This window comes from Drosophila busckii, chromosome 3L (genome assembly GCF_011750605.1).
Source record: "Drosophila busckii strain San Diego stock center, stock number 13000-0081.31 chromosome 3L, ASM1175060v1, whole genome shotgun sequence".
Lineage (NCBI taxonomy): Eukaryota > Metazoa > Arthropoda > Insecta > Diptera > Drosophilidae > Drosophila > Drosophila busckii.
Genome location: NC_046606.1, coordinates 10992709 through 11010332, shown reverse-complemented (window position 1 = coordinate 11010332; position 17624 = coordinate 10992709). Strand labels below are relative to the sequence as shown.

At 43.7% G+C, this 17624-nt stretch overlaps 4 protein-coding genes across 4 annotated transcripts in view; 1 reads left to right on the top strand and 3 right to left on the bottom strand.

Moving 5' to 3' along the window:
* Positions 1–1475: 1475 nt before the first annotated feature.
* LOC108601096 lies at positions 1476–2435 on the bottom strand. Its single transcript, XM_017989011.2, has 7 exons — positions 2270–2435; positions 2151–2210; positions 2036–2095; positions 1920–1979; positions 1806–1865; positions 1692–1748; positions 1476–1631 (listed from the first exon to the last, which is right to left on the bottom strand). The coding sequence occupies exons 1-7, from the start codon at positions 2424–2426 to the stop codon at positions 1591–1593; spliced, it is 495 nt and encodes a 164-aa protein (XP_017844500.2). The 5' UTR covers positions 2427–2435; the 3' UTR covers positions 1476–1590.
* A 1044-nt stretch (positions 2436–3479) lies between these two features.
* On the bottom strand, positions 3480–9678 carry LOC108598217 (putative GPI-anchored protein pfl2). Its single transcript, XM_033293749.1, is given in 4 exon segments — positions 3480–5442; positions 5444–5977; positions 5979–6376; positions 9287–9678. Coding segments are annotated over 4 exon segments (2970 nt in total). The 5' UTR covers positions 9456–9678; the 3' UTR covers positions 3480–3573.
* Positions 9679–10569: 891 nt separating this feature from the next.
* On the top strand, positions 10570–12475 carry LOC108598694. The gene is made up of 4 exons (XM_033293605.1): positions 10570–10577; positions 10884–11111; positions 11173–11672; positions 11780–12475. Exons 2-4 carry the CDS (start codon positions 10886–10888, stop codon positions 12116–12118), a joined length of 1065 nt encoding a protein of 354 aa, XP_033149496.1. The 5' UTR covers positions 10570–10577; positions 10884–10885; the 3' UTR covers positions 12119–12475.
* A 715-nt stretch (positions 12476–13190) lies between these two features.
* LOC108598225 (bbg) overlaps positions 13191–17624 on the bottom strand; it is a 134899-nt gene continuing 130465 nt past the window's right edge. Inside the window, 7 exon segments of the mRNA XM_033293759.1 lie at positions 13191–13651; positions 13716–13850; positions 14253–14691; positions 14749–14877; positions 14935–15297; positions 15299–15874; positions 15876–17446. Coding sequence (XP_033149650.1) covers positions 13503–13651; positions 13716–13850; positions 14253–14691; positions 14749–14877; positions 14935–15297; positions 15299–15874; positions 15876–17446 — 3362 coding nt within the window. The 3' untranslated portion in view covers positions 13191–13502.

Below are 17624 nucleotides of genomic sequence, written 5' to 3'. Positions count from 1 at the left end.
GAAACGCCAACGCCGGCGTTGCAGCTTGGTCAGATGGACGGCGTAATGGACACTCCCTCTAACTGGGCTAGTTAACAACAGCATTGTTACACATTTAAACGGTATTTTCATTTCACGTTTAAATATGCGGCAGCAAAAAAAGAGAGAAAAAAGAACCAGACGAGTGGTCGCCGCCGCCGCCGCCGCCTGGTTTGGGTCCAGAGCTAGTTCTGGTCGGGATTGCTACTGCGGTTCATTAGCGCACCAAATGCGATTTGCTCGCTTGTGCTGCGGCCTATTCACAAGATCCAGAGACACATACTATATATATATATGTTATGTATGTGGGCGTTAAGTCGGTTGGGGGGATGCAGCGGGCTGTGGGTCGATGTCGCGTCGCTTTGGCGGTTGGCTCTGAACTAGAACACATGAGCACGTAATTTAGTAGTCGCTTTAGCGCTTTTGTGTGAAAATCACAACAACAGCAGCAAAGAGTTGCCTCCACCCCTCCCCCACCTTTTTAGTTGCAGTAGCCATTTACCTATGCGGCCCGTTGTTTATGGCCATGAGCCTCATTGGGGATCAGCGTCAGTTTGTGTGGGTCCAGGTCCGGTTTTTGCCGTTAATTCCTCTTTATTAATAGCCAACGATACAATAGTGAATAGAAAAACGAGCAGAAGCCAGAGAAAAAAAACTCATTTTGCCAAACGAGCAGCTAAACGAAACTCCGACCATGACGTAAAGCTAATCAGTTTTTTTGGTCTTGGCCTGAACTCCAGAGTAATGTTATTGCCTTTGCCAAAATGGAGGACAATTTGTTGTGTGCGGTCATGAAATTGCCAATGTGGGCTCACTGGCTGTTGGCCTAATACAAACTTGGTTAATTGAGATCAGTTTCGAAAGGGCAAACAGTCTGAGGCTGAGGCGCAACTTAAATAAAAGCAAAGCACAAAGCACAGGCAATAAAGAAAGATAACTAATTAAATGTTGTCCATGTGGAGGCCAAAAACAGATTTAGGCTGTGCGCTTAATGAAATCAATCGCTAACTAAATCACAAAGTTTCAATAAACAAAATTAGCTTTTACTTTTAGGATGCTTATTGATGATGATTGCTACAGGAATTGCAATGAAGCTGTGGCTAAAATCAGGAAATGGACACGCAACTGTGTTTAGAACAGTCCAAACTAATCAATTGATAAAGTCACAAATAAAATGTCTGACTACAAAATTTAGTTTAGTTACTTTCAAGTCAAACTATCAATTAATAAATTTGACTTACGCTTTCATTTCATTCATAAATGTAGCTTGATAACAAACTAAACATTATTTATAACAATTATCTGCACATTTTACATGATTAGACTTATCAGCAAAAACTTTTGCTTGCGTGGGAAATTGACAATAAATTATTGCAGCTCACTTGTTTATCAGCGCTGAATAAATTAAAAGATAAATATAAAAAACTCCGCATTTCATTTAAACTTTACATTTTAATTGTGCTGCACATAATAAAAACTAAATTAAAAATACAATACACTTAGACATAGTTAAAAAAAAACGAGTTAGTTTAGAGTCAAGAGACTTAAGTAGTTGCAATTTTGTTAGAGAATTTACTCGGCATCGCTAGCCACGGACATATCGGGGGCAACAACTAGAGAGAAGCAGCTTATTAGAATAAATTAAAGGATTTAGTAGAGTAGAGACTACGCACCATTATCCTCAGCATCGGCGGCAACAGCCATGTCTGGGATCAGATCAATATTGTCAGCTAAATAAATGTTTATCAATAGATTATCAAAAGTGAAGCCTTAGCTGCTGAGCTTACCAACAACATCGAGCGCATCCTCGGCTTGGGACATATCAGGAATCAAATCAATGTTGGCATCTAATAAAACATAATAAAACATATGGCGCTGCTTAAGTTAAACTTATGACTTACCAACAACATCGAGCGCATCCTCGGCTTGAGACATGTCAGGAATCAAATCAATGTTGGCATCTAATATATATAAATGTTATATATGCAAATGCTTCAGTTGCAGTTTCAAAACTTACCAACAACATCGTTGGCATCAGCGGCAACAGACATGTCGGGAATTTGATCAATGTTGGCATCTAATATATATAAGCTTTATATTTGGTACAACTATTCAATTTAAGCTTCGCTTACCAGCAGCATCAGCAGCATCGGCAGCTACAGACATATCGGGCACTGCTTCCAGCTTGGGCTCTATATAAAAATTGTGGCTTTATGATTTGTCAAGCTCTGGCCATTTGTTTATTGCTTACCAACAACATATTGCGCCTCGGCGGCCTCAACCATATCCGGCACAAACTTGCCATCCTCAGCTGTAGACATGTCCGGCACGGAGTAGGACTCCGGCCGTGGTATGGCAGAGCCATAGACCAGCGGCAGCAGCAGCATACAAATTGCCAAGTATTTCATTTTGTAACTCTCCAGTTGGAACTAAACGTGCGAAGTTAACGACGCTGTGGTTTTATACTCTCTAGCACTTTGCTTATCATTAAAGTATTTAATTTACAATCATTGAGTGGTGGCTGCCTCTTCAGATAAGATTCCGCTGTGGTATCTGAACAAGTCTTAGGCCCGTGCGTAAATCAAACTGCAGTCGCGTGTTTAATATAAAATTCATAAATTGTTTATTAGTTTGTTTTCATTTTGTGCTTGAATCAAAGCAGACAGATAAAATATAAAAATACGGGCAATTTGGGCATTAAGTAAATAAAAACAAAAATGTACGAATGGCTGCAAATTTGGATTACTGATTGATCCCAACTCTGGCAAATAGGAAAAGTTCTGCTTATGTTCAAATAAATCCTTGCACGATCCACTTAATTTCTTCATTAATATTATTATTCCTTTTTTTTAGTAATTTTTTTTGACTTTTTATTTATTTGACTTTAATCAATCAAATTACTTTGACTATGCGGAGAGTTTAATAAAGCACCGAAAAGTTTACCGATCTGTAATCTGTCATGTAGATTTCCGATTTGTTAAAAATATATGAAATAAAATATTTTAAAATATATTAAATAAAAAAATGTTTTAAATGAGAATTATTTTTAGATTTTTATAATACAAATTAAATTAAAAAATGAATTCGTTTTTTATATTTTCAATCCCATTTTATTCATTAATTTATCTGAAATGCTTGGAATCTGCTGCAGCAATTAAAAAACACACATTTCAAAATTAAGCTTCAGATTAAATTTATTTTCAATAGAATTACATTCATTAAGACAAGAATTACTAATTATTTAAACAATTAGCCATTTATTAGCAAAAATAATGTTTTTTTATTGTTAAACATGGTATTTCAAATTTTATTTTCAATAATAAGGTTTTTCAATTCAGTTCAGTAATTAATTGTTTTTTGTGTTTTCGAATTAAACAGTTCGCTTAACATATATATATATATATATAATTGATTAATAGTTTTTTTTTGTGTTTTTGAATCAAACAGTTTGCTTAACATTATAGTTTGAATATAATTTTAGTTCAATATTTTTTTGGAATATTATTTGTTTTACAGCTTCATGGGGTGTAGGGGAGCTTAGAACTAGAATTCGTATTATATGCCAAGTATATCGGTGTGATCTGGCTGCAGCATGTCCAGCTCGTCTTCGTCCAGCGGCTCCCGCTTCAGGCGCGGCATCTCATAGTTGTCGGCTTCGATGACGCCTGCAGTTTGCGATTCCAGGCGACTGCGCTGCTTGGGCGATTGGCTGCGAGAGCGCGAGTCTTTGGTGGACAGCAGCGAGGCGACGTTCGAGGAGCTGCTCTTGGCCTGTGCATTGGGATTGGGCATCAGCACCACCGGCGGTCTGGCTCCGAGTGGCGGCGAAGGCTTCTGCTGTGCATTGCTCTTCGCATTGGCAACGATCAGACGCTTCTGCGGCGACAGCGCTGCGGCAGCGGCAGCGACATTGGCGCGCACTGTGCTGGGCGTGGGAAAGTCGCCAAAGACGGCGCCGCCATGAATGGTGGCGATCTGCGGAGTGCGCTGCATTGCAGCCAAGGGCGAGGTCTGCTTGCCCGGCGGACGACGCACCAGCAAACTGTTGTTGGGTGTGAGGCCAGCGGGATTGAGCATTGGACTGTTGTAGCGACTGCGCTGCTGCTGCTGCTGCATCGGCACGTTGAGTTGGGTGACGGGGGTAATGCGACGCTTGAGCAGCGAGTTGTCCTGGGTGAGCAGCTTGCCGGGCATGGGCGCGGCCAGCGTGGTGCTGGTGCCGCCACCGCTGCCGCAAATCGAGTAGCGTCTGCTCATCTGGCGCAGCAGCGCAGGTTCCGTCATGTTGGGTATGGGCAATGTGACGGGGGGCGTGGCTGCTTTGGCGATGACGCCGCTCTTCGCTGGCGTAGCTAGCGAGTCCGTGGAGCGCGCTGGCTTCAGTCCGGGCACGGCAAAGGGCTTGGCGCGATTGCTCACCTGGCTGCTGTTGCTATCGACGCTATCCTGGCGCACCGCAGTAGCGAGCACCTTGTTGCCTCCGGCCACATGCATAATGCGATAGAGTCGCTTCTCCTCAATGGGCGAGGCCGCGGGCCGCTGCATGCGCTGAATGGTGGGCGTCTTGGCCTTGACTATGAGCGGCGAATGCGACATGGGCGGCGTTGAATTCGCTGACGCGCTGCTCTTCTCCGCTGGTGCACTGAGCTGTGCCGTGTGCTTGGCCGCGCAGATGATGCTGGCCAGCTCACGCATGAGACGCATTTCGGCATCCGTGACGTTCTCATAGCCCGAGGGCGTATTGATGTTGAAATGCTGCTGCACTTCGCCCTTCTCGGGGAACTCGGTGGCATCGTCGAAGGTCTCCATGAGCGCCTTGAAGATCTTCTGCTTGAAGAGCAGCTTCTGGCGTCCGTTCATCTCGCGCATCTGGGGCAGAATTGTATTGAGGAAATGCTCGTCGGAGAAGATGTCGGGCCCGTCGGTTTGGCAGCTGCGCTCGATGCGTCGAATGAGTCGAGCGTTGCCCAAAAAGGGCGCGCCGCTGCTCAGAATGGGCGATGCTGTTATGGAGGCGGTGCTGGTGGTGCTGGGCATGATGCTAAGCGCCAAGCTGCTGCTGCTGGCTGGCTGGCTAATGGGACAGCTGGTGGTGCTGATCACCAGCGTGTTGCTGGCCGAGACCAAGCGCGAGGCCACCGATGTGGCTGCAGTTGAGACAGCAGCAGCAGCAGCAGGAGCAGCTGTGGGCGATGGCGGCGAGACGACTGACGACGGACTGGCGGGCAGCTTGAAGACCTCAGCAGCGCTGCTGATGGTGCTGGTGGTGCTGGTCTTGGGCGTCATTGAGCTGCGTATCAGCTCATTCATCACGGCAGGCGGCAGAGCGAGGGAGCTAACACGTGGTGGACGTCCAGGACCCCGCATAGCCGTTGGCACTTGGAACGCGTTGCTGTGGCGGCGCCTGCGTGGCCGAACGTGGGCGTGGGAAAATATCATCGCGACTGTTGGACTTGGCCACTGGCGCTGGTGACGACTGCGACGGCGGCTTTGTCTGGGGCAAACTGTTGCGCGGCAGCGGCGCCATCTTGACTGGGGAGGTGGAGCTGCGCAGGCTGCTGGCCACAGCCATAGTCAGGGACTGGCGTCGCTGCAGACGCTGCAGTCGCGTGTCCGTGGGCAGCTTCTTGATGCTGCCCGCTAGGCTGGCATTGCGCTTGGCAGCGGCTGCGGCTGCGCGTCGCGGGCGGCGGCCACCGCCAATGCTTTGAGTTTCGTCGGCGCTGTCGTCGCTCATGTTGTCGCCGCCAAGCGGATCCGGATCCTCGGTTGCAGTAGAAGCTGCGCGCTTTTTGCCAATGATCAGGCAATTGGATGAGGCGCTGTGCTTGATGAAGAACTCCGGCTGTGGTGAGTCACCAAACGGCTGCTCGTCAATTGATGCTGATTCTTCTTCTTCGCGATGCAGTGATTTCTTCTTGCTGGGTGGTTCCTCCGGCTCCTCAGAGTCTTCACTGCCACTTCGACTGTCTTCTGCCTCCGGCTGTGTCTTCTCTTCCTTTCAGTTTCGGCTTTTCTTCAGTTCGCGCTTTGCTCTTGTTGTTGTTGTTGTTGTTGTTCGTCTCGGACTCTTGTGGCTTGGCCAGCGGCTGCTTCTCGACTGACTCGACTGTGTCCTTCTTTTTGCTTTTATGCGTTGGTGTTCGCTCTGCGCTCTTCGATTTACGCTCCGGCTCGTGATCAAGCGAGTCCTTCTCTGTGTGCATATGCGGCTCGAGAAACTTAAGCTCGTTGCCCAAGTAATATGGCTTCGATTCGTGCGCTCGCTTCGGATGAGTTCGCTGTCGCTGAATGTCCGACGCAATAAATCGGGAGTAATCGTTTCGAATTTGTCGATAGCGTCGTTTGCATACCTCAACTGTTTTAGGTGCGAGAGAAAAAGACAAGCATAGGTATTAGAAAGAGACAGGTAGATAGTCAAACAGGGTTGCCCACCCACCAGTACCTGCGTCGATAAACAGGCAGGCAACCAGGCATTATCCCTAATAAAACTAATCCTAGCTCAATAAGCACCACAAAATAGTTTGTGCAAATTGGTAAACAGCTTTAACATACGGGATTAACCACAATCCTACCTATCTAACTATATTACTATATACTATTATATTGCATGCAGGTAGGCGATATAGAAATGGAACAGGCAACAGTTTGTTTTGACTGCAGAGCTACGCCCATAAACATTAGTAAGATCTTCAATTTCAAATTCAATTAACTTAAAAAGCAAGTTAACAAAAAGCCAAAGAACTTTTTTAAAAAGGAATCAGGAATATAAGTTTATTATATTATCAAATAAATAATTTAAAATGCCAAGGAATTTATTCATTTGGTTCAGTTTAAGTTCAACAACAACAAATAAAATACAAATTTTCAACGCAAACATTAACACCCCAGTTAATGTTTTTTATATTAAGCAAACGCAACAAAAAATATAAATTTAAATTTAACAAGTCACTTGTAAAAAATAGATAATTACGAAATTAAAATGAACGCCATAACATTTTAAACCCACGTCCACATAAAAATCAAACCCGGCGAGCATCCCTCGCAGTTATGCAGCAAAAAGTTTGGGACTCTAATCGCTTACAGCACTTGGTGAGCTACGAAAGCGCCGACTTTTGTGGCAATATATGCCGCAAAGAAAACTGTACTTGCTACAAACATAAGCAAAGGATTTCTTTTCATTGCACTAAAGTTTGTTAGTTTAATATTCATGTTTGTTTTAACTGAAATAACAAATCTTATGATCAAAAATCAGTTTAATCATTTTCTCAAACTTATAGCATGCTTTTCAGCACAGAGTTTAACTACCGCCATCTGTTGTGGAAAGATGTAAGGCATTAAGTTGGCGAAGCAACAAAACGTTTTAAGCTTTAAAATTTTTTATTTTTTTGCAAAATTCTTGTTATGTTCATATAAACATAATAAAAATTTCCAAAAAAAATTATTGTTATTAAATGATTTTATTGAATATAAATGAAAATTTTATTTGGCAATATAAACTTTCGAATTTGCCTATCGCAATGAAAATGTGGCGCAAAAATAATTAAGTAATTTACTGCTGATGGTATAAGAAAAAAGTAAAAAGAACAGCAGATTGATTACTTTACCTTAAATATTAACAAATTAGTTGCATTATACAAGCAAATGCACACCCAAAGCTATTCATTGGCATTTACACAAACAGTCAAGCAGGCACACAAGCATATATATGTATACATGTGCACATACACATATGCATCACCAGCAATAAAATCTTCTTTTGACGTGAAAAGTGGCCAAGAGTTGCTTTTCAAACTATCTGCGTTTAAAAGGGATACCAATCCCTCAATCTATACGTACATGTTTTTTTTCGCTGTCACTAGCTAGTGACACTTAGCTTAGTACATATATTTTTACTTAGCTAAGTACATATATTTAATATATATGTATGTATATAGTAACATACATTTGACAACCCAAAAATATAGAATTTAAATACTATTATAATTTAAATATTACATCAAAACAAAGATCTTGACACGATTGCAGGCGGTTGTTCGATTTTATTCTTTCCTACACTGCACGTGGCAAATGGAAACTTGAGTATCGCTATCTGGCAGCGTTCTATCGTAAAGGATTTCGATCAAATTGACTCATAAAAATAGATTTTTTATAATATTTTAACTCGCAATTAACTGTATTACAAACGAGAATTTGTATAATAATAAATGACAAATTACTGGGACGCTTTATGAATCAAAGGGATGTATACATTTTTTTTTTGCAATAACACAAGCAGCAAATGTAATGGCTGTCAAATGCAAAACACATGGTTGTCAACAACCAAAGTATTTTTATGCTGTATACATGATGCGAAAACATATGAATGCAATAATTAAATGTGCAATAATAAAAAGTAATATACATACGTTTTCTTTTCCTAAATGATTTCACTTTTTGCACACTTTTGTAAGTTAAAATAAACTCTTCAATACACTTGCTCGACAAACAATGAATTAGAGATGAAACTGTCTGTATCGATTGTAATATATGTCGCTAGCAACCGCTGTGTTACAAGCTTGATATTAGATTAAATAGATATAACTCGATATTGATTAATCGATACTACTTTTTAGCTAATTCCTACAATAAATTTCTTTTCATACGGACTATTAAAATGAAGGCTGTTTGATTATAATAATATTATAATATAATATAATTATACATAATATATATAATGCTAAAAATGCTATTACAACTAGGATCATCAGTCTCAAATAATCTAGTCTTGATCGGATTAAGACTCGCCATAATAATCGTTTTATTTATGCTATTTATTTTATATTGCCTACAGATTTAGATAAATATTAAAAGATTATTTAAGCCAAATTTATGCATTGTTATATGATACTAATTTTCTAATAGTATAATAAAAAAAAACATAGCTTTACGTGTTTTTTTTACAAAGCTTTGAATCAAATGGAAAATTAAACTCATCGAAGAATAACTGCTTTATTTATTTCATATTGCAAACTTTCATTTGTAAACATATTTATGTGCATATATAAGCATTTATGAATTTAGCATTTCTGTTAAAATGTTGCAGATTTAAAGTTGTTTACTAATGATTTCGATTTTGAAATTTAAAGTCGATATTTTAAATTCGTTACAATCGTGCTTTCACATTTACCAGCACTTCGTGCCTGCCAACTCGTTTACAGCCAAAAGTAGCCGATAGTCGATAACGATAAGCGCAAGTGCGCACGCCTCATTTTACAACACTGCTTACCGGGCTCTCCTGACTCCGAAGCCACCAAGTCCCAGGCATTATCCGATGGCATTTTTTTCCTGTAATTTTCTGCAGTTCGATCATACAAAACCGGCCTTTTCTCCACAGCGCGCAACAGTTTCACACTCCACTTATGTGCAGCACTATTCGGTGAACTGCTAACAGCCATGACTTAACAGTCAAACAATAAACTAGCGAGCAATAATTGAGTAAATTGTATTTAAACTTGCTTTATACACGAACTCGTTCGAACAGCGCGTCACACACGCAAAACACAACTGGCACAGCTGCAAAGGCACACAAACAAACACACACACACATACTTGAAAGAGAACGTCTCGTTCAAGAGAGGCGAGTACATTGCAATCGAGTTGCTGAAGCAAACTATATTGGCAGACCAGTTTAAGGGTTGCATAGCAGCCACTTGCATGTTAATCTTTACAAATATTTAGCATAAATAATTTTTCAGGATTATTTTTGTTTACTGCTTTTAGTTGAATAATTTAATGTTGCAAGTAAAAAAATGTATTTATTTTGAGTTATTAATTTCCATTCATTAATCATATAACACCAGGGCTACATATAGTTGTCGAATAATTGTTGCCAGTCGTATAATAAGCACACTTTATTTGCAGCTGGCAATGCTGTAGTTTCTTTTTTGCTCTCTGGCATGTCAATTGTTGCTTTGCATGTGTGAGTGTAAGCAGTGGCGTAGTGTTATTTTCGATACGTTCAAGGGTGTTTGTTAATTTCACACTGCGTGTGCCTTATTTTTGTTAGAGCTCGAAGCGCCGTCCATGTTTGTTGAGAGTTGAGTTTGGTGTTTGTTACCGGCAGCGAGTTGTTTGCAACAATAACAATGTGCAACTGACTCACATGGCGTCTATTTGTGTTAACATTTTGCTAATTTCTTTTAATTTGATTGTGGTAAGCAAACGACATTTGGAAAATTGCATTGCCCAGAGTTGTGTGAAATAATGCTCTTATCGTTGCCGTCAGCAGCAGCGTCAGCAACAACAACGCCGGCTGTGACTTGACAGAGAGCGAGAGAGTGAGAGAACGAGCAAAAGCTGGCAATTTGTAGCGAGAGAGTGCGACCGTACATGTTGTGCACCAGAATATTCAGAAACTCATAGCCAGCCCACGCAAAATAATTTCACACGCAGCAGCTCAACATCAGCAGCGAAACGACAGCACACACAACGGCAAGCAACTCGACAGCAAAACACGGCTGCCAGACCACGCAAGATTGAAAAAAAGCAAAATCAAACGAGATAATAGAAAGTTGCAGGTAGTTGGCTAAATGCGCAATAAAAACGCAAAATAATGATGCAATGCAATAAAATGTAAATTGTTGTGCGCCAGACAGCGAAGAAACGGCAGCCCAAACCAACGCTACGTAGCGCCCAATGCAGAGAGCGATACGCATCTGCGTTTGTACCTGTGCCTCGCGTCCAAGAGAAGCAAGAGAAGAGCGAGAGCGAGAAGAGAGTGCGCATCGCACAATTGAGAATTAAATTGATTTTTGCGAAGTGCGTTGCGCACAGACTGTGCATACCATATAATTTTAATTTAATTTGTATACTTTTGTTGCTAGCCATGAATACGCGACGCAGCACTGGCAGCAGCAGCAAAAAGAGCAACAACTATGCAGCAGCCCTGAACACCAAGACTATAACGCCCGAGCTGCATGCAATCAATGCAAAGATCTGTCGCCTGGTCGAGAATTATCCTTGCATGTACGATCGCTCGCATGCGTTCTATATGCGAAAGTCACATATCGAATACGCCTGGGAGGAAATTGCCACAGAGATGAACGATAGCGGTGAGTAGTGTGTGAGAATTTATTTAAGTTGTCCTGGCCTTCAATATCTTTTGCTTTGCAGTGGACAATTGCAAGGAGCGCTTTAGAAACATACGCACCAGCTTTGCACGCTCGATTAATGTGCAGCGCCGCTCGAATCGCGTCAAGCCTTATTATCTTAGCGAGGAGCTGGAGTTTCTCAGGAAGCACATCACGCCCGGCGTGCCGGTGCCTGTCAGGGGTAGACGCTCACGTGACAGCTTTCGCCGCGGTGACGATGAGTTTGAGGATGACGATGAGGACAACCCCAATGCAATGCTGGTAGTCAAACAGGCGCCAAGCAGCGATGAAAACGAAAGCGACTGCAGTTCGGAGCGGCTGCCGGACGAGCATGCGCTGAGCAGCATCTACGCTCACGAACAGTCCAGAGATAGCAGTCGCTACGAGCCCAAGGCCGAGCCGCAATCACACAGCGACGAGGACGCATCGAAAACGACAAACTTTCTTGAGCAACAGAGTCATCATCTCATTCCACCAAAGAAACGTCAGCGAACAGTTGCTGAAAGCGCCAAAATGACTGAGGTAAATGCACACGAACGCATTTAGTTTGATTTATTTATAATTATCAACTGGCGTCCACACTCAATAGCAATCGCTAATCGCTTACTCACTTTTCCTACCAATTGCAGACTCCAGCCAGCAGCAGCAGCAACATTCAGAGCGATGCAACAACCCTCTCCGAGAGTCGACCTGTTGCCATGGATGCTGATGACGCATTTCTGCACAGTCTTCGACCTGACCTCAATCACATGAATTTTCATCAAAAACTGTACTTCAAGCAGCGCGTCTATGCGGTGCTTGGTGAGATCTTTGGCACCGTCAACAGTCAGCAGCAGCAGCGTCTCAATGGCCAAACGGAAACCATTGTGGCCGCACTATCTCCCCAACCGCAATTGATACACTACTCGCGCTCGGGCCTGCAGCTACCCAGGCTGGCTCCCGCCCCGAAGCCCTCGCACGATGGGTAGGCGGCAAAGTGATGCAAGTGGTAGTAGCCAAGCCCAAAGAAGGCCGCAGCTGTGCATTCGATTCAGCTGCGTTTTCCATTCGAATTTACGTTGTACAATAACAAAATAAGTTGTTTAATCATTACCCTAAGCCATGTGAAGATGTTTCGAAATGTAAGAACTATTTACGTTATAATCTCAAACACTAATCGTTACTTTGACAACTTAAGGAAAGTTAGAACATAGAAAATATTTTTGATTTATATGTTTTTTGGAGACTTTAACTAAATCGTACATACTTTTGTACCTTTTACTCGGCGTTCGAGTACTTAAATCTAAATACTTAGTTATACCTATGTACATACATATAATTTAATAAACACTCATTTATGATGAACCAATTTGTTGTTGACTTTAATAACTGCGCATCGACTTGAAGAACAAATTGGTAAATGCTATAGCAAAATGGTTATCTATGTTAATCCCATATGATTAATTTTGCAATGCAATTGGAGCTGGCGGTTTACTTTTTACCCATTTTGTTATCAATTTTTATATTCCACAATTGCTTTTGGTAAAAATAATTTTAATTTTTAAGCTAAGCCTCTCGTGGGAATAATAATTAAATATATGACCAATAATTATTTGAAAAAAGCGTTTCTATAGTAGTTATGGGTCCACATAGATTATGTTGCTGTATAAAATATAAGATTTAAAAAAAAATTATAGCTAAATCTTGGATTTATTTTTTATTTATGAAAAATTCTTAATCTCAATAAAATTTATTTTTAATTGTTCCAAATTTCTTTGCAACCCAACGAATATTTCAAAAGAATTAAAGCAGCAATTATTAATTTTTCAAATGTATGTATATTTAGCAAATACTTTTGTATACATGAACATTGTTTTTGTGGTTTTTTTTAAATAATATAATAATTTTGTTTAAAATAAAATATGTATATAAGTAAATAAGTAAGTATGTATAATCATCCCGCATAAATTATGGCATAGAATATTTTTTATATAATTTTTTTTTTTAGTTTTTTTCACGATTACAATTAATATACCAATCTTTTATATAAGGAAATACCGCTGTTAAAAAGATTTCATAATTTTGCTGCATAAATTTTAGAATTTAAATATGTATATTAGTTAAGATAGTTATATACAATCATGGATGTAAGATACTTAGATATATAATGCATATATATTTATAGGGGCGGCGGTGGATAATGCCAACGCATCAAAATCAAAAAAATATAACTTGCAATTGCACTTTAAATTATTTAAATGTATGGTTAAGATTATAATTATAGATCGTTTAAATGCAAAAACATCTCTCATTGCAACAGTACGCTTAAAACTAAAAAAAATTGTGGCGCATTTCTCCAACGGATTCCGCATCCTAGGCAAAAGTAATTCTCACCGCACCCAACGGCAGTTGCTTCATATAGTTCCAGGCATCGACGCGTGTCATGCGCGCAGTCGAGGCACCATTAATGCTGAGGATCTCATCGCCGTTGCGCACCTGATTGGTCTTCTGGGCGGCGCCACCTACAAAAACGATTGCAAAGCAAATGATGAAATGCAAATGATAAAAGTGGATGAGTGGACTTACCCATGAAAACTTTCTTGACAATAAGCGGGCGATTGCCCAGCGGCGAGTCGAAGCCGCCCTCAATGGAGAAGCCGAGTCCACAGCTATCCTTGATAATTTCAACACAGCGTGCTCCACCTCCAACTGTATCCTCAGCTGCAAAACACAAGCAGAGCACATTAAAGTTAAGCACAGAATCGATCAATTATAAATTAAGCTGCAGTATGATATATTTCAATTTTTTTCATTGAAGATTGTGGCTGGTAAACGATTTTTATACGATTTAAAAGGAAATTCAAGCATATAATATATAAGCGTGCTGCTTCGGGAATAGGAGCAGCTTTATGCCAACTTTGGTTGCTCTAGCTCTTATAGTCTCTGAGTTCTTGTTGCTCATACAGTCAGAAAAAAAGACGGACATGTCTAAATCGGCTCAGTTTGTTATGCTTTTATGAATAAATGTATTACTGCTGTCTGTGACATACAGTTGCCCAACTTTATAATACGCTTTTCAACATTTTATAGATATAGAGCTATAGAGTTTGATTGATTCCTTACCTTGAGCACGAATCTCAGCGGCAATGGCATGACGAGCTTCAGCAGCGCGCTCCAGCAGCTCGCTAGTGCTCAGCTTGGCGGCGTCACCACGGGACAATTGACGTCTGGCGCGTATGCCGGCCAAGGTGACCTCCGCCTCATTGTTGTGCGACTCATCGAGCAGGCTAGCCGGCTGCTGTGGACTGTTGGTGCCTGTGCTGGTGGTAGCTGGGCGTGCTGGCGCACAGTAGCGTCGCCGCCCTTCATTGGAAACAATATCCAAATCGAGGTCCAAGGAGCGTGAGGCTTTGTGATAGTTGCGCTTGCGCTCAAAGTCCAGCTCGGTGGGCTTTTCATTCAGCGAGCTAAGCGAGCCCAGCGAGGAGCGTTTCTTGTTCAAAGCTTTGACAATCAGCGACTCGGAGCGCGTGACAACGAGCACAACTTCAGGACGTGGCGTCTAAAGAGAGCGAAGATTAGTTGCAAGTTGCTGGCATTGAAATGATGCTGAACTTACCTTAAGCACGCTGATGGACTCGCGATGGGTAAGTCCACGCATGCTCATGCCATTGACGGCTAGAATGCGATCGCCCTTCTTCAGACGTCCGTCCTTGGCAGCGGGCGTGTTGCTCAAAATCTTGTGTATCTAAAGTGAGAGTTGGGGATTAGTACAAATGAATTGCATTATGTTCCGACTGCTTACAGTAATTTCCTTAGCCTCGTAGTCGGAGCCGCCGGCAAGCGTAATGCCAATGCTGCTCTCGGGATTATCGCGCTGCAGCACAATGATGAACGCCTCGGGCGTCTTGAGCGGCGGATCAGCTTCCTCCACAATCTGCTGCACATCGTGTGCGGTAATCAGGCTTTGATTGCTGCCCAGCGAGCTGAAGCTGCCAAATTCTGTGGCCGTCTCTTGTGTAGTGCTAACATTTTGTGTAGTGGAGCTTACCCCAGATGAGCTGCTGGCCAGCGAGTCCAGCGAGCTGAAGCGCTCATGATGCGGCTTATTAGCGGCGACCAGTTCTGGGCTATAGACAACGACGATTTCCGTGGCAGCTGCAGCGGCAAGCCGCAGCGCTGCGCTCAAACTTTTCACGCAGCTCGGCTGTAGTTTGGGATTTGAGCTCACGCTTTGGTGTTTGTGTGCGCTGCGGCGCGGGGCAGACAACAGGCTTGGCCTGCACCAGCTGCGGCTTGGCTGGCACCAGCGGCTTGGGATCTGCCTTGAAGCTGGCCTTGCGCTCCTCGTCAATGAACATGGCACTGATCTTGGCGGGCGTATCCGAGCCCAGGCGACTGCTGTCGTCTGTGTCCGAGGTGAGTTCTACATAGGCAGCCACATTGATGAGCTTGTCCACTACGAGCTGCTTGCCCAGCAACTGCTGCTGCTGCTGCTGCTGCTTGTAGCTTGGCTTGAGTCTGCGTGCAACGCAAGCTTCGCCATCGGTGCTGTCGTTGTCGTTGTCCAGCTGATTGCTGTCCAGACCGCGACTCTTGGCGCTGCGGCACTTGGCGGAAGCCAAAATGCTCTTGCGATTGCTCGGGCTCAGCTCGGCGGCATTTAGATTGCATTTGAGCACGCGACGCGTCAAGTCCACTTGGGAAGTGCTGCCCAGCGAGCTGCAGCTGGCTTGGGAGCCTGCCGGATGAGCCCGAGGTGAGCGTGGAGGTGTTGCTGCTGGCAATGGAAGTGTTGGTCTCCGAGCTGAGTGTGCGTGTGAGCGCGAACTTTTCTGGCGGCGTTGGCACGCGCACAGTGCTGGAGAAAACCGAATCCGTATCGCTTTCCTGGTCAGCAGCAAACTGCGGCTGCGCTAAACGACTGGGCGTAAGTGTAGGCGTGGGCGTGGCAAGTGAAGTGCGTGGCGGCTTGGCGGGCGGCTGTGACTCCAGCGGACGCCGCTGTGTGGCAACAAAAATGCTGCGATAAGTGTTGTTGTTGGGCTGTTGCTGATAATGCTGCGAGCGTTGCTGGGAGCGCGTTTCGCCCAAGCCGCTGTCCGTGGAGTCTTCGCCGCTGGCTGCCTTCACCTGACTCTTAATCTCCGGCAAGTCCAGTATGGGCTCCAGCAGCTGCGGCCGCTCTGGTATGACTAGGCCGCGCAGCTTGCTCAGACTGCGACGTCGCTGCTCCAGTATGTTGGTGATGGCAGCTTTGCGCGTCGCTGCGTCGCCCTCGCCCGAGAAGCTAATGCGACGCTCCACAGCTGAGGCCATGCCGGCGTGACTGCGACGCGGCAGCGAGGCGTAGCTGCTGGGCGTGGCAAGCGTGTTGAGCGAGTACATGGAGTCGGCCACATGCAGCTGCGGCAGCTGCTTGGCCAACTGATATTGGCGCTGCACATCGTTCAAGTTCTCGACGCTCATGGCGCGTGTTTTTAGCGCAGGCGTGGGCGTGGCTGTTGCTGCCTCCAGCAAATTCTCGCTGCTCATATTCAGCGGCTTGCGTGTGTAGCTCAAGCTGCTGCTGCTGCTGCTGGGCAGCGCTGGTGCAATGTTGTCCAGCTCATTGCTGGAGCTGAACATGGCAATTTTATCACGCACAGATTTCTCGGACTTTTCGTCCTTGCGCCAATCGCTGGGCTTGCGTGGCGCACTGGCGCTCAAGGAACGTTGATAATCACGGCTAACCGACATGGCTGCTGTTGCTGGAGTTGTAGTTGCTGTTGTAACTGCTGCTGTTGTGCGCGCATCCTCTACATTAACCACAAGATCCTGGCGATAAACTGTGCGCGGCACTGTAGCTGGTGGCCCAGTTTTGGGCAGCGGCGGCGCCGACTCGCCTTTGTTGTTGTTGTTGCTTTCAAAGCTTAGCTCGCCTTTGAGTGGCTGTTGCATGATCAGCGGCTCACTAAAGTTGGGTGGAAACTCGTGGCCATCGGGCGGCAAGCGTGAATATGTTGGTGGTGCTGCGTAGCTTAAATAATCCTGCACCAGCAGCTGCTTTGTTGTTGTTGCTGTTGTTGTTGCACTTGCTGTTGTTGTTGTTGACTGTGTTGCTGTTGCTGTTGCGCTGCTCAGCAGCTCCATTTTCGCTGTACTCGGATTCGTGCCGGAACTTGTTAACTTTGTTGTTGTTGCTTGCACTGTCGTCGGGCTTGTCACAAAGCTCTTTTTGCTCGTTGCTGTTGTTGTTGTTGCTGTTGCTGTATTAATGAGTGTGTTGCTGTTGTTGCTGCCAATAAGGCTGTGATTGTTGTTAAGGGTACCAAGATCTGTAAGAGGGCAAGAGAGCAGGTTTGGGTTTGGTTAGCAAAAATACATGAGGAGCAACAATTGGAATACAAAACTTAGTTACATGGCAATTAAATTAGAGTTATCGATATTTGCACACAAGCTTGTTGTTATCAATAGACACAAATGTTATTCAAATTGCATATAAATTAAATTTTT

Bases quoted from the DNA above. Each gene is read 5' to 3' on its own strand.
- LOC108601096 (XM_017989011.2), bottom strand. From the start codon at position 2,426: ATGAAATACTTGGCAATTTGTATGCTGCTGCTGCCGCTGGTCTATGGC. The intron at 1,980-2,035 runs GTAAGTTTTGAA...TATATATATTAG, and splicing joins TGATGCCAACGATGTTGTTG to ATGCCAACATTGATTTGATT. The intron at 1,749-1,805 runs GTAAGCTCAGCA...ACATTTATTTAG, and splicing joins GGATGCGCTCGATGTTGTTG to CTGACAATATTGATCTGATC.
- LOC108598694 (XM_033293605.1), top strand. From the start codon at position 10,886: ATGAATACGCGACGCAGCACTGGCAGCAGCAGCAAAAAGAGCAACAAC. The intron at 11,112-11,172 runs GTGAGTAGTGTG...TTTGCTTTGCAG, and splicing joins CACAGAGATGAACGATAGCG to TGGACAATTGCAAGGAGCGC. The intron at 11,673-11,779 runs GTAAATGCACAC...TACCAATTGCAG, and splicing joins AAAGCGCCAAAATGACTGAG to ACTCCAGCCAGCAGCAGCAG.